The 24,100-nt window shown below is 36.3% G+C and overlaps 1 protein-coding gene across 12 annotated transcripts in view; it reads right to left on the bottom strand.

The window, feature by feature from the left end:
• The window catches only part of GRIA2 (glutamate ionotropic receptor AMPA type subunit 2), a 101,219-nt gene that overhangs the window by 35,384 nt on the left and 41,735 nt on the right, over nucleotides 1-24,100 (bottom strand). For all 12 annotated transcript variants that reach the window (XM_074905670.1, XM_074905671.1, XM_074905672.1 and 9 more), the window contains exons 3-6: nucleotides 23,612-23,851; nucleotides 19,347-19,543; nucleotides 15,122-15,175; nucleotides 12,616-12,777 (exon numbers count right to left, since the gene is read on the bottom strand). In XM_074905670.1, coding sequence (XP_074761771.1) covers nucleotides 12,616-12,777; nucleotides 15,122-15,175; nucleotides 19,347-19,543; nucleotides 23,612-23,851 — 653 coding nt within the window. The remainder of the gene's footprint in view (nucleotides 1-12,615; nucleotides 12,778-15,121; nucleotides 15,176-19,346; nucleotides 19,544-23,611; nucleotides 23,852-24,100) is intronic.

Below are 24,100 nucleotides of genomic sequence, written 5' to 3'. Positions count from 1 at the left end.
GCAGTTAGTGTTAGTGACTGGAAAATTTTACGTCTGAACTAACTAACTAACTGAACAGGAACCACATGTGCACATACACTGAGGACTTTGTTGGATGGGCTTTATGAGTCCAGAACATGGCAATTATGCCAAATATAAGGGACACTTTTGGAAATATGGGCCAGAATATAACTACATACAGCCTTATGAATGATTGCAATGATCCCTATGAAGGCTATTAGATGCTGAAAATATATAAACTGTAAAGCGAAAAGAAATGATATATTGGCTCTTTGCTTCAATGGCTCAGACTTTAATGAGAATTTTAATTAGCTAGCTCAAGTCATGCAGAAGGCTCTTGTAATTCTAACCAAGGCAGGCTTCTGAATTGAGGTCATTTTTTGTATGCAACTGTTAGACCTTGGAGAGGAAGAAAAGGGAAGGAAGGTGGAACAATTTTTTTTAGATATATAAACTTAGAGATTAATCTGAATCTTTTCAAGAAAGTTCTCTCAAGTGACTTGTACAGAAACGTTTAAAGGGATCAGAAGAGCAGAGAATGAAGTGAAAGACTGGCTGGAGCTGATACTACTTTCTACCTCTACCACTGAAGTAGCAGTGATAAAGTGGTGGACATAGATTTGGAGTTGAGGAGAAAGTAACAGAGAGAAAAGATGCTGACTCATTTTTTCGGGACTGACTAGCAATACTTCTTCAATCATAGCTCTTTGCAGTACAGAAACATATTGTACCACACTAACGTTTTGAGAAACTTTGGATACACCACTGTCATTAACCACTGAAACATACTTTTGGTAGCAGAGAAAATAGGAGCTTGAAATGTAGAAGTTAAAAGTGGTATCTAATTCATTTATTCTATGTTTCATTTGATCACTAGAATACGTTTAATGTATTACTTCAAGAATATTATCCCTATAGTATATAATTACTGGCATGAATATTAACAACTCAGTCATATATTCAGTTTGCGTAGGACTTTGACTCTCTTTTTATATATATATATCTCTCTATATATATACACATCTGTAGTGTATGCATGTCATCACATATATAAAATCCACATGCTTTAATTTAGGTTAAATCAGCTTTAATCTAAGGATCTCAAAATATTTTACATGCATCTTGCACCTTCATGATGTTGGAGATGCCATGAAAGCAAGCAGCCCATGCATCATTTCTTACTGTTTTATTCTCTATACACTTTCAGCTCCTAATAACCTTCATGGGGCTCCTTAAAACTATCTATAGCTTAATGAATAGATGTAAAGTTGACAAACTAAACCAAAGTGAAATTATTACCATAAACAAGAAATGACAGATAACCTGCCTGTGCAGAGCAGAGGGCTGTCTGTGTGTGTGTCTGCATAATAAATAAAACTGTCATAAGCTAAAAGATGCATTAGCCCTGTCTTGATTCACTTTGTTTTATGCTGGAGATTCATCCACATTCTGATCTGCAATCTGAAAGTAAGTGGGAGCACTATTTGGATCATTATTGTTCTGTGGAAGTGGGATGGGCTCTTACAGCCTACTGCTTTTATTGCAATGTAGATCTCCTAACTTCATTTCAATTCCTTTCAACTTTACATGATAAAATCAGCAACTTTAATACAAAATGGTATAGGTACTATTAAAGCATGGCAAAGAATATGAAAAAAAAATCTTGCTTCTCATAATTCTAGAACTATCACAATAATAAGCTGATAATATAAAATACACTGCACTGAAGTGCCTAAGGAATTTCAGTTATTTGGTATGAAACATGGATTGCATGCATGTCATATGGAAAGAATAACTCTCTCTAAAAATAAATGTCCTAACTGCCAAGAAGAGAAAACACAAGGTCTATACACAATTTTATTCAACTTAGATTAAAAATGTGCTATAGACCTTAATAAAATGTGTAACCTACAATTACAAAGATGAATTTGAAAACTACAGACAAAACAAAATCATCCCAAGCTAAGCAGAAGATATTAATCATGTGCTGTCCAAGAAAAACTGGCAAGATGTTGATTTTTGTAACTTTAGCTGTTTTCCAATAATTCAGAAGATACCAGGAATCCTTAACTAAAAGGCCCAGTATGCTGGTTTGTACAAGCAGTAACTGAATCTTCTGAATATGAAATTACAGAAGACACGCCCAAAAGCACAGGATTTTTTTTATACATATATTTTAAAGCTCTGAGATTTTATAAAAAGATGTAATGTTAGATTGTTCATCCTGTGTTTAACCCAATGCCTGTCCAGGTGCTGAAGACAGAAAGTTGCGAGATACGCTTAAGAGATTTAAAATGTAACCTTAAAAGAATATACTGCAGCAGTGGAAAAGAAATGAAAATGCAAAGACATAAATGAAAAAAAAAAAAAAAAAAGAAAAAAGGGAAGTATTCTGAATCACAAGAAGTTAAATTCTTTTCCTCTTGATTTGGGTATCTGTAATGTTTAAATCTATCCTTGACATATCAGTTGTTTTTATTTACAATCAGAGAAAAGAAATAAGCATTTTAAGGTGTAATATATTTGACCTGTTAGACACCTTCTTTAAGATGAATAAATTGTGCCTTAGATTCCATTAATTTGATCTCTAGTGACTTCTGAGACTACTGGTGGAGTCAAGGGAGATCAGCCTAGATACATATGTCTACATTGTAGACACTAAAAAAAAATTAAAACCACTCAAAGGGACTATGAACTAGCCATTCAGCCCTAATCTAACAGAACGCTGAGGAAGACAAACAAAATTATAGTATATTTTGGGTAGAAACTGTACCAGTAGAGTCAAAGAACACAGTCCTAATGTACAAGACACTAGGGAGACCTCAGCTAGAATGGCATATCCAGCTGAAGCAGTGATCAAGAAGGCTAAAACCAATCTTAAACAGGCACCCAAGAAGGTTCCTCACCATGTATGTGATGCTGCTATTGGAATATTAGAAGGGAGACTGTATCACTAATATAGGTTAAGAGAAAGAAGATCTAAAATCAGATATAAATATTCTTCCCTGAAGAGAGGTAAGATTCAAAGAGAGGTAATATAGGAAATATTCTTTCTTACAAGAGCAAGGGAGTGGAATCAATGTGTATAAGCATTGAAACAATTTAAATATACTTAAACACCAACAAATACACACCAAAGGCAGTAAAAAACACAAACTGTGTGTCCTTGTACCTTGCGGGTATGTTGCATGTTTGGTTAATTGCTCTATGCTAGCAATTTTTTTTCCAATGGTTCAATACGGATTTTATCACCTTGTTTGTAGTACTTCACTGAACTATACATAGACTAAATAAGGATGTCAAATGTGACTTGTTTTAACATGTTACCACTTTATTTTGCTTTGAAAATTATATTAAATGAAACCTCTCATCTGAATTTTATGCATTTTTCGCACAACGAAGTATTTCTCTACTTGAATGCTAGCATATACCACAAAAGAAGAATTGCCTTTTCATAGTGCTTTGTACCATAATTGTTCTTTTTGTTCAAAACATTCACAAAACTCTATTCAATTGTTTGAAATTTCCGAAGCAATGCTACAGATTGGTATATACTTATATAAGCATACCTACATTTTTATATATTATATATAAAAAAAGGTATACATGAGAGACAATGTCGCTTTGTCTGTCTCTACAGCGACAAGACAAAGTTACTTGTCAAGAACTAGTAAAGGAATGGGCAACTCCCTCCTGTGACTTTCAATGTAGTCAAACTAATGCAATTCAGCCACCTATTTATTAAGGGTCTTTATTTAATTAATATATCTGGGAGCTATTTGGAAACAGAGACATCTGGAAGTGGCCTGATAGTGAATTGTCCACTAACTCTTTCATCTAACTGAAAGAAAATGGCTACCTCCTTCAGGATCTCTTGTGACACCTTGCATACTGTCACAACAGAGGATGGGAATACAAATAGTTACTTTCAATAGAAATAAGAAATGTTGTTAAATATTGTACACATAAATGTCATTGTAAATCCAGATAACTTTGTGCCCATAATCATTCATTGTTCTCATTTGTTCTGTGCAGGCATTAGCATAAATGGAGTCTGTATGAAGCAGCATGTTGGGCTGGTTGCCATTCAAACTGCAAGTGGGCTTTAAGCACAAGAGCATCTTCATTACCTGTGGGCATGTTTCAAACACTAGGAACAGGAGGTAGAGGTCAAGGAGCCCACAAAAGACTGAATGCTTGCCTCTTCCTCTTTGATCTTTACATTACAATGGAGCCTTTACATCAGGTTTGCTTCCAGCTGAAAATAACTGCATATATATGCAAGATATTTAGAAGTATCAATTGATTGGAGGAGTTTTTGTATAACAGTCCTGGTCCTGACTAAAAAGGGAAGAGAAATGAATAAAATGTAAAATTACCAGGTCTTTAAAACTTTTTTTTTAAATTAATCTCAGTAAAGATAGGGTTAGAGATCAAGCCCTATTTATCTTAACAGCCATACTAGCTTTAATAAATTTTGTTTCTAGAGGTTATAGAGTCAGATCAACTTATAGTTGGATGACAGTCTTTATTTAAATGCAATTCCAGCATTCCGTGTGCACAGAACAGCTAAACAAATGAGAGCTTTTTTTTTTCTCTCAAATACCATAATCTAGAACACCTTAAGTAACCTCTCACCTTAGAAACATTTAAGTTTGCAGGTCCAAAACTGCTATCCAGAAAGCCAGCTGATTTTGTGATGTATTTATGTTCTTTAGGTATCTCCTTGTTTGGTTTAGAAAGGCTGCTTTCTGGGCACACCCAAAACAGCTTTGGTTTCTAGCCCAGTGCTTCTCCTCCTTTATTCCCCCAATCCAAGAAACATTCAGCCATGGATGCGTCTCCAGCTCTGAGCTGCCACCACCTTTTTTGTGCCTTTCACTTATGTCCCAACAGTCTCTTTCCACTTTCCCAACCCCTTTTTTTGAATGACACATTGTCTTACTACTACTTTCAGCTTTGTGTATCAGTCTCCCTTCTGCTCTTATCACCACCTATCCATCGAACTCTCCTGTCCTAAATTACATTGATCTTGGTGAGGCCAGAGGTACACCTGATCTTGCTGAACACTTGGAGCATGAAGGAATACTTGTCTTCTTCTGTTTATATCAACTATATACAGGTTGAAAAAAGCGATAAAGAGTTCCTGAGAAAATAAGCAGGAGGAATCTATTGCACTTTGTTGGCTGTTGATCCTTAAACACTTATAATTACTAAGTGGATTCAAACTCATAGAAACAGAGTTGCACAGGGACATCAGGACTTGGCTCTGTAGTTTTCTGAAGTCCGGCAAATACTTTTGCTTTAGCAGAGTTCAGCCATTTTAACTTGCAGAATCAAAGGATCTGGGTCAATAGGCCCTCTGTATGTCTGACACAAATCTACAGATATTGCCTCAAACCACCCAGTGCTTTCACTGACTATAAGTTCCATTCTTTAATTGAGTTTTCTTAAAAAATAATGTAACAACCAAAACAAACCAACTATGCTGGAATGAGTGACTATTTAAGCAAAAGAGCCTTAAGCTATTAAAAAGAAGCATGAAGTTTAACACTGAAATTTCTTATGTCCAGATTTTTCATATATACTTCTGCAACTAGAGACTTGCAAATACTGGGATTCAAAAGTCCAGTGAAACCAGATAGCTAGAATGCCAACTGCTACATGTGTATTTTTTATACCCAGGAAACCAAAACACAAGGTTGGGAAAACATAGGCAGAAAAATCTCAAAAAATCTACAGTTTTACAAGGGCACTTGAAAAAAAAAATTTACTCCAGTTCAGCTCCTGATTAAATCATGTCATAAATACTGAAATTAACTAATTTTATTAATTCTTATTTATAGATCATTATAATCTACTTGAATTCAGGCATAATCAATTGTGTTTTTCCATTAAAACTGTAGCAGGTACAACAGAATATCACTTATAACTTATTAAAATACCAGGTATTACAAAACCATTTTCCAACACACTGCAATCATAAGAGTCATGCCTCAAAATGAAGGTATAGTCTAATTCATAACTTGTAGACTTTTGCTTAGTTGTCTGTATCTAGACCAAATGCTTTCTGAATGTCCAGTTTGAAGAAGTATTTTCACTGTTCCTTCTTACCAGTGGGTCATCTAAATTTTTAATTATTTCTGCAAGGTAAATAAATACTTTTATTTTTGTCTACATGTTCTCTGTACTCCATCCTTGAGGTAAATCAGCATCAGTAGAGTTAAACCAGCAGCCCTCAATTACAAGCTTCATTCTTCCTGCATACCGTTTAAGATTGTATAGTGTGCTCTTCATGATATAATTGCAGAAGTAGAAAACTGCCAAACACTTCAAATTCTAGAATCACATTATCTTTGGGGAAAAAAAAAAATAAAAAATTTTGTAATACTCTTCTGAAAGACTAGATGACTTGGCTATAAAAAAAGAGACTTGAAAATGTGAAACTACTGAAGGCAAAATCAGAAGGCAAAACCAAATCTACCATTTTGTTATCTTTGCTATGCATTGATTGTGTGGGGAAGAGATTATATATCTTGAAATACAATCGTATGAATTCTGAACATCTGAAACATAATGCATCAGCATGAAGCTGTTAAAGGCACCGAAAACAGCTGCAATGAGTACTAGAGTTGTTACCAACTTCCAACACAACAGTATTCTCTACAAATGTGAGCTGTTTTCAACCAGGCAGACCCAAATTCTCTTCTTCATGCTGCAGATAGTTTCTGTATATACCATACACAAGTTGTTTCAGAAATTTCTTGCACATCCAAAGCCTAAGGTTGCTCTTAGAAAAGCTCATCACAGTGTAGGATGGCTCATAGAATATAACAGACTATTTCAGTTGGAAGGGACCTACTGATCATCTAGTCCAACTGCCTGACCAACAGCCCTGACCAGTTCAGGGCTGACCAAAATAGTTAAAGCGTGTTGCTAAGGGCATTGTCCAAATGCCTCTTAAACACTGACAGGCTTGGGGCATTGACCACCTCTCTAGGAAGCCCGTGCCAGTGTTCAACCACCCTCTCAGTAAAGAAATGCTTCCTAATGTCAAGTCTTAAACCTCCCATGGCGAGGCTCGGAACCATTCCCATGTGTCCGGTCACTGGATACCAGACAGAAGAGCTCAGCAGCTCCCTCTCCACTTCCCCTCCTCAGGAAGCTGTAGAGAGCACTGAGGTCCTCCTCAGCCTCCTCTTCTCCAAACTAGACAAGTCCAAAGTCCTTAGCCGCTCCTCACAGGACATGCCTTCTAGCCCTGTCACCAGCTTTGTTGACCTCCTCTGGACCTCCACATCCTTCTTAAATTGTGGGGCCTAGAACTGCACACAGTACTCGAGGTGAGGCTGTGCCAGTGCTGAATACAGCGGGATAATCACCTCTTCTGCCCGGCTGGTTATGCTGTGTTTGATGCACCCCGGGATGCGGTTTGCCCTCTGTGCTGCCAGGGCATGCTGCTGACTCATACTGAGCCTGCTGTCAGCCACAGCGCCCCCAGGGCCCTTCCTGCAGGGCTCCGCTACAGCCACTCCTCTCCCAGTTTGTACTTGTATACTTTAAGCTTAGTACTTATGTGGTGGGTTAACCTTGGCTGGATACCAGGGGCCCACCAAAGCTGTTCTATCTCTCCCCTCCTCAGCTTTACCAAGGAGAGAAAATATGAAAAGCTTGTGGGTTGAGATAAGGACAGGGAGGGATCACTCACCAATACTGTCATGGGCAAAACACACTTGACTTGGAGAAAATTAACTGAATTTAATTTATTACCAACAAAATCAGAGTAGGATAATGAGAAAACCAAAACTGGAAAACACCTTTCCCTACCCCTCCCTTCTTCCTGGGCTCAACTTCACTCACAATTTCTCTACCTTCTCACCCCAGAGGCACAGGTTGATGGGCAATAGGTGTTGCAGTCAGTTTATCATCCATTGTTTCTGCTGCTCCTTCCTCCTCAGAGGGAGGACTCCTCACACTCTTCCCCTGCTCCAGCGTGGGGTCGAGGCAGTCATCCACAAACCTCTCCAATGTGAGCCCTTCCCACGGGCAGCAGTCCTTCACAAACTGTTCCAGCGTAGGTCCCTTCCATGGGCTGCAGTCCTTCAGGGACAGACTGCTCCAGTTTGGGTCCCCTGTGGGTTACAAGTCCCGCCAGCAAACCTGCTCCAGCGTGGGCTCCTCCCTCCACAGGTTCACGGGTCCTGACAGGAGCCTGCTCCAGTGCAGGCTCTCCACAGGGCCACAGCCTCCTTTGGGTGCATCCCCTTGCTCTGGCGTGGGGTCCTCCACGGGCTACAGGTGGTTATCTGCTCTATTGTTAGCCTCCACGGGCTGCAGTGGCACAGCCTGCCTCATCACAGATTGCACCACAGGCTGCAGGGCAATCTCTGCTCCAGCGCCTGGAGCACCTCCTCCCCTCCTTCAGTGACCTTGGTGTCTGCAGACTTGTTTCTCTCAAATATTCTCACTCTTCCAGCTGCAATTGCTCTCCCACAGTTGGGTTTTTTTTTTTCCCTTCTTAAATATCACAGAATATAGAGGTGCTACCACTACTGTTGATGGGCTCAGCCTTGACCAGCAGTGGGTCTGACTTGAAGCCAGCTGGCATTGGCTCCATTGGACACAGGGGAAGCTTCTAGCAGATTCTCACAGAAGCCACCCCTGTAGCCTCCCTGTTACCAACACATTGTCATGCAAACCCAATACAACTTATGTCTCACTAGCCTTCAAGAGGTAGTGTCCTACCTGTTGGAACTGAGCTTCTTCCTGGAATTAGACCAAAGGCTTCCCCCAAACAGAATGGGTTAATCAGATTAGGAAGTTGAAATAATTGAATGTGAATGGATGTGTTGTCCTTCAGTGTTCTTCCACAACAGCAAGAAATTTGCCTTAGACATAATAGTCTGACACAAGACTAAGGCTCAGAAAGACCAGCATATTTGTAAATACACAATAATGGATCAAAAGGGGATTTCAACTTTTTATTCTTAGGCTTTTGTTTTGCTACTTGACAAAGAAATTTGCCAGGATGCTCAGTGGTATGTTTTAAAGACCTACACATTCTTACCTCTTCTAGAATTGCCTGCAGTGACTGATAACACCCTCAGTTACAATAGATATATTTTAAATTTAGTCTAAGGTAAATAGTATAGCAGTTTTATTTTTGAAAGATAAGACCTTTTGTAAGAAGACAGCAAAGTTTCCAGTTTAATCTTTAAATCTTGCAGGTTTTATCACTACAGGTACAGTGCAGCAACAAATGAAATCAGCACCGCATCTACATCCTATGACTGCAATATAATTCACATTTTATAAATTGAAGATACATTTTTAAAGCAATTTGATCCAGGTCCTCCTCTGGGCATCTGTGGAAAAGGTTTTCAACAATGTTTTTCTTTCTTGAACAGCACATTCATTTGAAATGCGCTTTTTCTTAGAAAGAGGTGTTCTCAGTTTTCAGGACTGTACTTGGATGTTGTGATATGTCTTGCCCCATCAGCTCAGTCATATTCCATTGACTTTCATTTTATAATGTGAACTGAATGTTTATTTCCTTTTTTATTAAAAAAGGAAGATAATACAACACACTTGCAATGCTTCTGCCTGCAATGAGATAGCATTTGCAATCGCAAGGATAACATTACCTGCAAAGGACATGTAACCTCCTCTCATTTCCGTATTGATAATGTAGGACTTTTATTAGTCTTTCTATCTGTTTCATACAGAATTTGCAGTGACAGCTTCCTAGATTCCATGAGAACTAGTAGCAAAAACTTATTTATAACCACTGACAATTTGGGAAACTGCCTCAAAACAGAAATTGGAGAAAGGTTATTCATAAGAACATGGAAGGGACAAATGTGAGACCAGCGAGTTAATCTGCTCAGTAACTTAGACGTTTATACACTACTCCAAGAAGCAAAGTACAACAAGCACAGCTAGAATACTAATATAAGAAGGAATGGCATGTTCAGGAAGGACAGGTAGGGAATGGAATTCAACAAGAACAAATGAAAAATCCTGTATGTTAAAGGAATGACCACATGCACAGATATGGTATGAAACCGTCTAAATTGGCAGAAGTACAGAAAAGCAACGCAGAAAAAGATCTGTATGTTAGTGTGTATCTCATGATGAGTATAATTTCAGCAGTGTCATGATGGTGAGAAAAAAACCAAAAGACTTACAACAAAAGTTAGCCCTGAAAAGGAGTACTGTCTCTGAGACACATGAAGCCATTACTTTGACTTCTACAGCACAGCACTCAGATGCGATGTAGTACCCAGTCTGGCATTTCAAAGAAGATGGGTACCAACTAGAAAGGTTCCAGAGCAAAATGACAAACTGGATCTGAGAGTAGAAAATTCAAACGAAAAGGGATTCTAGTTTAGCAGGGAGGAAACCAAGGACAAATATGGCATGTATCTTCAAAACATAGAAGGACAGCTAAAAAGGAGAACTTCCTCCTATCAATTAGAAATAGATAAAGGAGTAACCGATTAGACAACACAAAGGCTGATTTAGGTTAGATCAAAAACAAAAATAAGGCTATTTAAGCTCTGAAATAGAATGCTTGGGGCAACTGTGAAATTACTATCCACAGGAACTGCACAGGTATATCCAATTCTGCCCTCAGGCAGGGAGGATGAGCTGGGTGACTGCTCAAAGACCTTTCTTGCCTCGTTTCTATGATTTCTATGATTGTATTCTAGCTCCCTCAAGGATGGGACTGAAATGTGAAACATCTCTATCATTACAGGTAATGGCAGGCAAAAATGACAAGTAATACATGTATAAGAGCAAAAGAGCAACACAAAGAAATACAGTAACTGATAAAACTGGTCTCTCCAAACATTGCAATATACATCCACATTCTTCCCCCCATCAATATCTCTAATTCCATAGATAATTTAACATAAGTCTCAATATCTTGACTGATTATCAGTGTGATCCTGTACATTCCCTTGAGCAGACAATATATAAAGGAAGACCAGCCTTTTTAATTGAATTTAAAACATGTTTTAAGTTAATGAAATGAATGAAATTAAATGTTTCCAATTATTTTTCCTATCCATAACAAAATAAACCTCAAAACCATAAGATATTTAAATACTACCCTTCAACCCTTTCAATTCCTAGTAGACTTGAAAGGACCTATCATGGAAGAAATAAAGGGAATACCTGTGATAAAGCTATACATTTTAATGCTCTAACAAAACACAGCAACCACTTCATCTTATCTAACACACATACAATTTCCCCCCTACTGTAAGTAAAACCAGATGTAACAGAGTTCTTAGCACTGTGTCCCACCATTTTATTTTTCCATCAATGAGAAAAACTGCATCTTAGTTTTAGTTAGACTTTTTTTACGTTAGTCATGCATTTCACTGTCATTATTTCCAGATTATGATTCTGCAACATTAGTAAGTTTTGTATCACGCATAACCACATCCCTTCCCTTTTTCCTAAATGAGAGCAATGCATATTACATATTATATGTATGTAGTATGGATGTATTTAGGGGCATTGACAGAGATCTAGTTTGTTTTGTCAAATGTCAAATGAGAAATTCACTTATTCAGTCATAAAGATTTTAAAATACAAAAATAACAACAGAAAAATCAGCTTTGACTAAGTCACCCCCAAATTCGGCTTCAGAAAAAAGGAATGTACAAACTTTATTTTTTAATTTAAATTAAGGCTGTGTGCTTTAAAGGATTGTTGTTCCAGGAATTAAAAAAAAATGGTTCTTCTATTCCTTGCTGAAACTTCTTATCCATCTCATTATAAATCAAAAATATGCTTCATGTTCAAACTATAGCCTATAAAAAAAGTTATGCCTAGAGCATTTACCATTTATCTTTTTGTCTTAATACATTTTAGAGTTATTTAAGTATACTAATTCTTAATAAAATTTCTGATCATATGACTTAAAAGTAAACCTATTTAGCATTAAAATTACATTATTCTTTCTACCATCTTGCAAGCACTAACTGATTCTCATAACAGTCACAGAAGGTAAGAAGGCACTATTATCTTGGTTTTATCCAAAGGAAAACTGAGGTAAGGAAATGTAACTACTTGCACAGTGTCACATCTTGTGTCACTCAGGCCTAGAAATCAGACCATGATTCTGTACTTCAGGCATATCATTTAATTTTAAAAGTTTTTGTAGGATATAGGAATCTGTCTCAAAGCAACTGTTTTACCATTTCTTTGGGAGATTATATCAGAAAGCACTAGATCTGTGCTCCCTGGAAGCCTATGTACAACTACATATTTGCCTTTAAAAAAATTCCAAAACATGGAGAAAACCCAAAAAAAGTCAGTAGATACTTAATATATAATCACATCCAAAACAATTACCTAACAAGTTGTCAGGCACAGATTTACAGTGGTACAAGAAAAATTAAAGTTGTCTTGAACATTTCCGACAGCGCAGTATATTTGCTTAACAAGTCCTATGACAGAGAATGTTAAAAGTACCCCAGAGAAGTATAAAATTGTGTTGGCACAGCTGATTTTGAAGGGCTTTCTCTGTCTCTTGTCTTTCTATTCCAATTCCCCTATTTCCTGTACATCTGTCATGGTTAAAACAAATGTAAGACATACCTTAATTGTACTTGTGTGTGCACCAGGATATTCTTTTTCCTCTAGTGTTGACCAGCGTTGTATAAATTTTGACACCAGAGGATCATCATAATCAACGATCTGAAATCCTGAGACATTAGCTCCTCCAAACTGAATTTTTGACAAATCTCCATCAGTAAATCCCTGGGCATAGAAAACATTATGCCTATTATTCCAACAGTTTTGGCAGATATCTCAATAGTATGTACAAATAAAGAGTTACTATATGACTTCTCTTGCAGAAGCATAAACGAATGTTTTCTTCAAACAGGATCCAAGTTTAAATCCTGGGCTGCCAGAATTAAGTCATCAGCTCCAGCAGCAACAAGAGGCATTACTGGCTAACTAGACATACACCTTTACAGAGCAAGGGCTGAGTGGATCTGTCGTTGCCATGCTTACTTTCCTAAAAATCTTGTTAATTCCAATAGGACTGCTTAAATGAGAAAGGTAACACTGACATAAGTAACAGTTACCAAGCATGTTTTAGCCAGGAATAGTTACAGTCATAGTGGTGTCCTCTTTTTGTTAGGAATACTAAAGTACATGGAAGGATTTATCTCCTCTGCCTCCTCCTTCCGGTATAAAGAACGACTTCTCATTCTTACAAACTGTACATATGGTTTCTTTTCCATGTTTTTTTATTTTACCTTCCCCAAATAACCATACAAATGAATTTACATGAAATACTGATAAAAAGAAGTAGCAACTTCAGACTGCACTATCAGAAGTTGCTACAACTGCTATACTAGGTGCTCTTTAATTATTGCATATTAACTATACTCATCAGCGATGTGCTTTTGCATGCTAACACTGTTACTTCCACAGGGATCATTAAACTTTCCTCAATATTATTATGAGTTTGATGTTTGAATAGGAACATTCATTGTATACTTTGACCTCGTCTCTGTCTACCAGCATGTTTTATTCTTAAAATAGATTGATTTCTTGACTGACTGATGAAACCGGTGGAGAACATTATTACAGTCAAGAAAAGAAGGTGGTGGATTCAGTGAAGAAGATCAGATATGATCAAGTACTAGATAAGTTCTTCTTCTAACAGAGAAATACACAGTTTAAAAATAATTACCATATATATTTTATATTATATTAAAGATCTGCAATGCTTGCATCAAAACTGTATAAATTTGTAAGAAGCAAATATGATGTTAACACCTTTAAAATACAAGATTCAATAATTTTTTGATCTTATAGGCTTACTGTTAAAACCATAGCTAAAACGGCAACTAGTTAACATAATGAAATACACTAGGTGATTTTTCTAAAATGTTTATTTCCCTTAAGACTCAAAATACTATTTATACACTTGCAATGCAAAATACCATATACAGTTAGGGAATACAGTTAGGGAATTTTTCAAATTTTGTAAGACTTTTATACTTGCTTTGTGAATATCAGTACCTTAATTTCTTTATCCTAAAGATTAATGTTAATAAACATAAAAATGAAACTCCACTGTTCTGCTTTTAAAGAGTATAAGGCTTCTCCGTGCCTGTCTAGCGACATACATCATTCTTCCAAACAGTCAGAGGGGGAAGTGTTTTCATTAAAGGTTGGGAGGAGACAGAAGTTGTGTCTGAAGTGTGACAGGCACACTATGGTCGTTTTGTTTCTTTAGGCCCCTTAAAGGACTATGGAATACAGAGTATATATTAGAGCACTCTAGGCTCTGCTGGAATGTATACCAAATGCTATCACAGTCCGACAATGAACGATGAAAAAAAATTATTTAGAGGCACTCACACCATGCAACCCCCAAAACTCTTTTCTGGAACAGAATTTGCTTTGTCTGTTACAAAAAAAAAAATAATCATTGGAGTACATTTCCTGGCTTCAGTAAATAAGTGTTGCTGACTTTAACGTCAGTAAAATGGCCCTTCACCTTTAGACACAATTTCAAAATTACCTTAACAGAATTTAGTGAGTTTACTGAACTTTCCCCCTTAAGAACACTATTAGCTATACTGTCTGATTACCTGTGTTCAATAAGAGATTAATTCAAACTGATTAATCAGTCTGAGGAATGAAGATGTGTAAAGCTGAGATCACTAGTCTAACAGAATGAAAGCCAGGAACTGTGATTTTTAAGTACTTAGAGATGAGAGAAGAAACATTAGTTTGCTGAATGAATGTATCAGTCTATAATGCAGAAAGTTATTTTTCTGATTTCCATACCTACTTTTCTAAAGTATGTAAAAAAATGGATGAAGCTCTACTTAAGGTGCTAAGTAACCCTCGCTCCTATCGAGGGCACTATCACAGGAGGCAATTTAAGCCCTGAAAAGACTCAGCCAATAAAACAAATACCATCTCAACACATGCATTCATTTAGAAAGGATAAAGACATTTAGCTTTTTTCTATTTTCTAAAATGCAATTAAAACAAAATACTAGTTGATGTATAAACATTCCATAAACAGTAAAATGAGTAATACGGGTACTTTAAAATTAAAATTAAAAATGCTTACCAGATTTGCAATGATATAATGGTATCCTTTAACATGTTTACCAATTGTGATAACCTGTAAAAAAGAAGAAATATCCCTGTAATGGAGAATGTTCACTTGATATATGGACTGAAACTTAACTGTAAAATCCAGTATGATGTAGAAGCTAGTTATGACTTATGCAATACTGAGTTTGTTATTTTTTAAATTTTTTAATCTCATGAACAACTGGACACACTCTCTGCTGGTGGAAATTAGTTCTGTTGAAATCCAAGTTCCAAGATCTGTAAACAGAGGAGCTGAATGCTCATGACTATGCTGTGCATTAAAGGCACAACCCAGACAGGAGAGAGTGGGCATCATGCAGTAGAAGCACTGTGTCTCAGAGATTCCTGCTTAGATTCTGCTCCCTCTGTAGCAGAATTGTAATGTTCCTTGAACTAGAAAAAGTTTAAAAGACTACTGACATTAATGAAAGCATCTACATTATGAGAAAGTCTTTTTAAAGTTCAAATTGTTGCTTATTACCCTAAGGCTTCCTCATAATGTCCCTCAAAGCCAGCTGGTGGTTTCTCAGCAGTCTCCACTGGCAGGCATGTAGCACAGATTCTTCTCCCAGGTAAGACTAATTAAGGCGATGTCTGCATGGGGAAGTTTGCATTTTGAAGCAAAACACTTCTCCAGAGAAAGGATGTGAGAGATAAAAGTACTATAGAGGTTTCCTCCATCTTTTGAACAATGAGAACAACTTAAATCAAGAGAAGATGATTCATTTATTTCCTCATTTGGCATAACGGAAATATTCAGAAGAGGTATCCTCTAACTTAGATCTGGCTAATAGTGAATGACATTCCACATACTTGCTTTAATGAAGTTATAGAAATATAACTGAAGGCAGTGTCAAATAGTTTTATATTACTAGAGTTTAAGACTGAGAGGATCACATTACATAGGCCATAGAAGTTATTAAATTATTCCTCTTTTGAGCTCAACATACACATGATATATAAACTTAATTATTTTAAAACAGTTACTTGGTTCAAACTACTTAAAACTCATTACTTATTAAAAGGTTTAAGAACTGTATTCAGATGTATTTCTTATGCAGCTGCTGCTTCCAAAGAAACTTCAGTTAGACCAAACAGATCAGATCTTCTGCATAAAAATACTTCTTCATCACTGGTATCTGAGAAAATGACCAGCAGCTGCAAGTCTTTGAGTCAATGGTTAGTAACTCCTCTCTAACTGACACTGGGTACTATTTCATTAATCTAGCTCTCTAAAACATTGCCCTGTGCCACTCATCCATACAAACACTAAGGATGCTGCCAGTTAAAACTCTGAGAAGATCAGTGATGGCTCCAAAAGCCATGATGAAGGAGCTGTGGACACAAAAGATATTCAGCAGTGTCTCTAGTTTACACTAGCATCTCAGGCAGGGATGGACAAGAAGTGGCAGTAATTGCATTGCTGCCCAAAGAGGGAAATGAGATTCTGCAAAGGAAGCTGGCTGAGAAGAGACAGAGGCTATATAACAAAGAGCATGGTAACACTGACCTGCCAAATCAGAGACTAGTCTGAGGAGAGCTGGTGAACTGAAATATTTTTCAACTTCAATTTACATAATGAGACAAAACCCAAGAATGATGAAGCAACTTTGCAAACACATCACATGTCTATACAAGGATTCACTGTCTAAAGAGAATAATTGGGTGAACCTGAGGTTGCCACCACAGCTTAAAATATTAGTGGGATAAAACAAGGCACTACAATGAAGGTTTGCTCAAGAATAGAAAGCAAGGAAGAAAGTAAAGAAGTTGCTGCTCTGTATATCAAGAATGCAAATAATACCTCAGTATTCAAGAAAAATCTTATGAACAGAAAGCTTGTTGCATGTCTCAGTAAAAATTCACAGAAAAAGAAAAGGAATACTGATACAAAGGGTCTACTTTAGGCACCCTCGTGAAAAGAAGGAAATGAGGGGTTTTTTGGGCCAGGAATTAAAAGAATTTTTTAAAAAGAATAAATCTGGTAGCAAAGCAAGACTTGAAGTATATATTCTGCTTTCAAAAAAGAAAATCAAAGGATACTCAAGGATACTTCAAAGGATACTCACAGACCAAGAAACCCATTGTTCAAGCACAGACCTTCATTTTAAGAGTTGGAGAAAATTAATAGAGCAAGTTACTTCAGATTTTATTTTAGGCTACTTGAGAAATTGAAAGTGGGTTTACTTTTTTATATAAGGAAGGGAAGTTACAGAAACAGAGCATAAGGATAATGGACTTTAAAAACAGAGCAAACTCCAGAAACTGTTATGGCATATTACAAAGATAATTTCAAGGCTAAACCCATACGAGACAGCTAACAGTAATTTAAGAGATTATATTCTAGGGCATAGCAATAAACTATTTTAAGTAGAACAACTAATTGAGTTATATTAACTGACCGATGTGGCTGATCCATTTGTCTAGAATTCAGTGCCTTACAAATCAAAACAGCAGAAACAAAAATTTATCCATCCGTATGCTTAAGGAGGAGCACAAGTCTGTGAGGACAAGCTAAGAAAATCTAAGACTCAGAATACGTCAGAAAGTGTAATTAGGGCAAGAAAAATATCTCAGAGCTGCAATCAAAATAAGAAGCAGCCAAAGAAAAAAATAGATCTATTACTACACAAAGACAGTAAAAATGAGTGGCAATTAAAGGGTAAAGAGGGTTCTTGTCTTTAAAAAGTGGTGAAAGGAGAAACTGTCAGCCAAACTTTCATATCAGGGAAGCGATTTTAATGAATATTACATAGTTAATTTTAAAAGAATCTATAGGATTATTATAGATGATAAACAGTCAATATAGTCTTTTCAAGTTCAAAATATGTCAAAGGAATTTCTTTCCTTTCTCTGACATGATAGCAAGTCTAATAGATAATGAGGAAACAGCAAAGGTGACATATTGTGAGTCTAATAAGGCTTTTGTCCTTTATGATACCATTACAAGCTCTTAAGGGAACATGGACAAGACAAAAGTCACTGTAAGGTAAGTGAACAACTGCTTGAAAATTCACACGGAACCAGATAAGCAATATTTCTCTCAAGCATTACTTTACTCAGTACATTTCTTGATGTGGATAACAAGTCAGAAAATATGATTTTAAAAAACTGTAGAAGACAGGGAGGTTACGAATGCTCTGGAGAACAGGATCAAATTCAAACTGATCTTGAAAATTAGAGAAACAGTTTCTGGATATGAATTCTAAATAAAACAGACAAATACAATGCACTCCATTTAGGACACTGGTCATTGCCTGAGCCTCTCCAAAATGTAACAACCTTCATAACAAAGACCAAAACAACAAACCCTTCAAAAAAACTTCAAACTAATGCACCTACACTCTGGTGATATATCCCTACAGATGCTGCATAGTTTCACATGGACAAGCTCAAGCGAGCAGGGAGCTAGCCTTACAATTTTCCATCATGCTCTGCATGCACAAACAGATATAGTAAAATACAGAGACAGTAAAACCTTCCTAGACACTAGGATTGAAGAGGTGGATTTGAAGGTAACGTAATAATTTGAATCAGAGGACTATAATTCTGTTGTTACAAAGAAAATATTTTTTAAAAATCATTTTGGCAAATAATATATGCGTGGGTGGAGAGAAGACATAATTTTCTGTTCTGTTTAAAGCTCAGGATGCCTTCATTATGGAAAACAGCATCCATTTTTGGTTAACACCTTAAGAGAAAACACAAGGACAGTACAAATGACAAAGAGCTTAGAAACTTGAACTATGAAGGGAGTCAAGTGAAAAAGAAAAGCTGTTTACATCTTCCCAAGATATAAAACATTCTTGGAAAAAGCATTAAAAGTAGAAAATACTTTCTAGATGTAAGGAGAACTAATTCCATGTCATAATATACCTATAATAGTGTATCAACTACATATAATATAGTATACTATTTAGGTTGTGAAATAGCCTTAACTTTTTTTTTTTTTTTTTAATAATCAGTATATAAAACTACAGGATCATCCAGATAGAATTATCTTGCTTTTGAGTAAAGGGAGGGATTATAGTATTTCTATGTTCACTTTCTGCCTGCTATATATGTGGTCCTCAATACAAACCTGTCACTTCCAAGTGATGCATAATAATCAAGAAAATAGGATCAAGAGAAATTAACTCGTTACATTTACTTATAGAATATAACTAACTGCTGCCACTGAGGAACAGAGAATAGCAAACCTGATCAACAATGTCGTTGACTTTATCACGCTCACAGTCCAAAATCACGCGCCTTTCCTTTTTTACCTCTAGATCTTGAAACAGTGAACGGTAAGTTTCATCTTTTCTGTCATTGTTAATATTTCCTACATTGATAGCAGTCACTTGCCATTTCTTTTCAGCAGCAGAATCCAGCACAGCTTGCAGTGTTGATAAGCCTAGTGAAGCAGAGGAGAAAACAGAAAATATGAGTGATAAAGCTTCAGGAACAACAAGGTTCTAGAATGTGATTTATGCGATTACTTATTTAAGATTTCCCTGTAACTTGTTTGACCTGTCATACAATGTTAGGACTTAGAAATGAAGATATATACGTGCGCCCAATCATTTCTTATTGCATAAAATTTCTATTTACATCACTGCAAGGAATCAAGAGTAGGGCCTTGTAAAGACAACCTTCAGGTTTTGCTTCAACCTTCTTCAGAATTGGATTTTGCCAATGCCACTAATTTACTGCTGGAATTCCACATACCTGCAAAGAGGTCTTCCAGGAGAAAAGTGATCCAATTACAGCAAGAGTATCAGCTGCTTATTCTGAAATGCTATTGAACTGCTTTTGTTTTCAGCGCTTGAGCAGTACTGTATTTAAACCCAGATTTCACTGAAGTCTATGGCAAAATTCCTGTGTTCTGCAGTAGTGCTAATGGAGTTATTTCTTGTCACCTAGAGTCATATCCCTGATTACAAAAGATGTGCAGAGATATTTTTCCATATAGAAAAAAAGGTTCAATGCTAACACCTACAAGCAGTCTAAAGAAGTTTGCTTCAATTTTATCCTTTTGTACGTGCCTGACAGGAAACTGTAATGTCTGTATATATGCAACTGCCTACAACATATAGTAAAATCAGTGAAGACGTTACTTGATTGGTTTTCCTCTTCAGGAATTAAATAACAGAGTATAGAAACCTGAAAATTACTGCTGGAAATGAATTTTTGCTGTACAACAAATACCATTTTAACAATTTCCAGCAGTACTAGGAATTAGACTTATTACGTTAAAATTCCTTCCAGAGAATTCTACATAATTCTAGAGAGCAATTTTAAGGATATCAGATAATATTATAGAAGAAAATTAGACTCTCACAAGCCAATTGATAGTTTTGCACACTTGTCTCCTCTGAAACCCAAAACACCAAGAGTCTATTTGAGACAAATTTCTGACTTGGTATATAAAAGAAGCTTCAGGTGTAAGTCTCATGAAAAACAGTAGCGTTACACCCATAAACGTAGAAAGAAAGCACTAAGAATTAATTTGTTTCACAGTTTGTAAATACATCATTAAATTAAGATTGGTCAGTGTTTAGCAATTCAGCTTTATCAGTGAAAATGGTAGTGACATACAGCACTATACTAGACTGGTCATCAGCAAAGTTAAAAAACAGAAGGCTTCCAAAAGCATAAATTCAGTGATCATCTCAAATAGTTCTGGTTTTCTATGTCATCTTTCAAGAAGAGTGATATGAAGTTTTGTATGTCATGCAATTAATATTTATTTTAAAGTAATAGATAACTACAGTCCAATATAAACTATTTATAACATTAAAGATAAATATTGAGAACTCGTGATAAAAGGAAAGGATAATTAATGTAAGCAAACTCAAAGATGTAGGGAATATCTTAAAACATTATAAAGCATGAAAGTCTATACTTCAAAATAATGTTTTAAATGATAAAGTAGTTAAAAAACATCACAAAAAAAACCCTCACAAAAATGGAAAAAGATATAATCTGAATCATTGTTTCAGATCTCATTTCAGGTCCTCCAGTCTGTCTATATGTTTCCTCTGAGTTAAACAGAATCCCAGTTAGGCATAAATTAATAAGGGCTATTAATGTTAATAATATCCATTACAAAGGTTTTCTATATTTTACTCCTCTGATCTTCCACTTTTCCTAAGGACACCCTTTTCTTGGGGTGTTCTCTGCAGAGAAGTCAAATGCCCGCCTGGATTTCTTGCTTTTTTATAGGTGGAAGATTTGTCATCCCCATACAGTTTTTATCCTGCTGGCAATAACACACTGCAAAAGAATGAAAAACAAACAAACAAAAGCATTCACAGCAATACCTCTGTGGACCTATCTGAAGAGTGGAAATAGAAATGGGACTCTGCAGAGGAGAAAACTCCACCAAATTCAGCTGCTTTTTGTAAACTGCAGGAATACTTCTGTCTGGGAACCTCATGTGCCTGAAACTCTTTGGCCATCATGAAGACAAACTTTTAATTCAGTGAGCTCTGAAAAGGAGGACTGAACAGATGCTGAGTAAATTAGTGATTCTGCTACAGATAGAATCCTCCAATTACATTACTACTGTTTCTAAAATCCACTGTTTAGTGAGGAGGCAAGGGGGGTAAAGGACACTAATCCACATTATATGAGAGTAATTGCCATATTAAACCAGTAATAGCTTGGACATGTATATACTGAATGGTCTTACTTCTTATAGACAGGAATGAGATATGCAATTGCCCTGCAACTTCAACCAGTCAGCCCTTAACCACAGAGGAGCTGTAGAAGTAACAATAAATGATTCCTTTGGAGTAAGTCATCAAACTAAGTCATATTAGCTTTCTCAGCTTCCATAAAGAGTAAGCCTCTTTGCCTTTTTTATCTCACCCCTGAAGGTAGAAACATTTTAAATTATATATCATTCCTTAAATATACATTACCGTCACCACATTAACACTTATGCAAGAGTGTTTAGAGGAATTGTGGAACCTGTGTATGCAGGGTTTGATGTCAGCATTGCTGACCACATACTGCTCGACTCTGCAGGTTAAGCTTGTGCAATCAGTGGGAGCACTGAGGAGCAACAATTTACTCAACAGAAAGGTAGGAGCTTCGTGCCTTGGAGCTTGTTATCACTGTGGTGCCTTGCCACAATTAAAACAAGAAAAAAAGGCATAACCGAAAGGTGACTACAAATAACAATTTAATGCTTTTATTCCTGGCCAAATTCAGACAGTGCAGCTCACAAGAAGAACTAGGTGTTTTTCAGTATTTCCTAAATATAGATCACACACAGGTCATGTACTGCACACTGCTAGCTGATTGACAGAATATTGGCTAAGCAAGTAGTTTTATATCTGTCCTTTCTAAAAAGACAGTGAATGTTTCTGATTCTAAGGTGAATTTGTAAAGGATCTGCCAGAGAAATGGGCTTAGGGTTCTTCATCCCCCATGACATTACTGTTGGAGGCTACATTTCAGTACTAGTTTTTCTAACTTTAGTACTTACAAGTGATAAAGAACTGTCATGAGGAGATCCCTTCAGCTTCTGCACAACTTAATGTATAAAATGGCATCAGAACGCAAAGAATCTAACGTCACTGCATTACTCGACAAATCGTGGTGTAGTATAATCATCCTTTAAATCTAGTGGTATCTTACCATTTAATGCGTACTTAATATTCAACTCTGACCAATGAATATGCAGGTGAGCAATAAAAGAGCCCTTTTAAAGGGAATGGGAGAACGTAAGAATAGAAAATTTAGCCAAGAACTACTAAGTGAGTATAAACTAAAACCAGAATGACAATAATGGAAGTCCACAAAGGGCAGTCAAAAAAACCCCACTTCTGTTTGATGTTACTTCTTCTCAGAACACTAATTGATATTTACAAATTATTTTTCCCAGTTCATAAACTGTTATATTATTAGTACTACAGCTATAAAAGAGCATAGGACTTGAGGAGGCTGTACGGTGGAGTAAATTGCTTACAAGCAGTGTATTTGGGTTTGTTAGCAACAACAACAAAAAAACAAACCCCAAGCTCAATAGAGGAGAGGAACTTGAGTAAAGCAGTCTACAAAGAAGCAGGGACTGCATCCAAGATTCTTGCTTGCTTGGTGCCCAACTATTGATTTTGCATGTGTGGAGTGAATCTGTGATAGCAGATTGCCCTTCGTGCTCAGTTTTATTTCCCCTCAGATGATTCTTTAAAAAAAAGAAAAAAACTTTTCATAGGAATTTCTTTTACAACATGTAATTAATCTCATATTGTTTATTAGTACATGCGTGCAATTCTATTAATATATACTATAATAATTTCATTCACATTCAAATAGTTTTTCTGTCCCAAAATCTCATTTTTTAAATTTAAGCTTATACTTACACTTCATACAGGTAAATATTCCTTTACTTGTTTACTTCCCTAATACTAATTCAGCATTTTGGTGAGATGCATCTAGCAAACAGTGTGCAGATAAAAAGTACCTATCTTACCTCTGTCACTGTCATACAAATATGCAAACTTGGTCCACTGATAGTATTCGATCAAGCTAAGAAGAGCTCCCTTGAGGTCAGGTCTCATCTGAATGACAAAGGGATGCGTTCCATCTGTTGGGAAGCTGGGAGTTATGAAGGAGACATGAAGAGTCCCACAGAATGATGTTATGGTATTTACAGACTTCTTGTCATAGAATCCAAAAATAGCAAAGACTCCTCTTGAAAACTGGGAGCAGACTAGGACAGAGAAAGAAAAACAATTAGGTGAGAGAATTTTTTCAAAATATTTACTGAAAACTCTATCAGGTAAATATTTATGAGAAATAATGAAAACATCTAATCATATAAATACCAAAAGCGAACAGTAATACTCTGCTATGGAGATTATTATTTGTTAGTATTATTAATCATTAACATAAAGCTTCCATTAGAAACAGCAACAAAAAAACCCCTAAAAAGCAGAGACATGATTCACATTCCTAGAAA

The sequence above is a fragment of the Athene noctua genome, chromosome 4 (assembly GCF_965140245.1).
Source record: "Athene noctua chromosome 4, bAthNoc1.hap1.1, whole genome shotgun sequence".
NCBI classification, from domain to species: Eukaryota; Metazoa; Chordata; class Aves; order Strigiformes; family Strigidae; genus Athene; species Athene noctua.
Note: the sequence above shows the minus strand (reverse complement) of the source record. Positions and strands in the feature narration are given on the sequence as shown.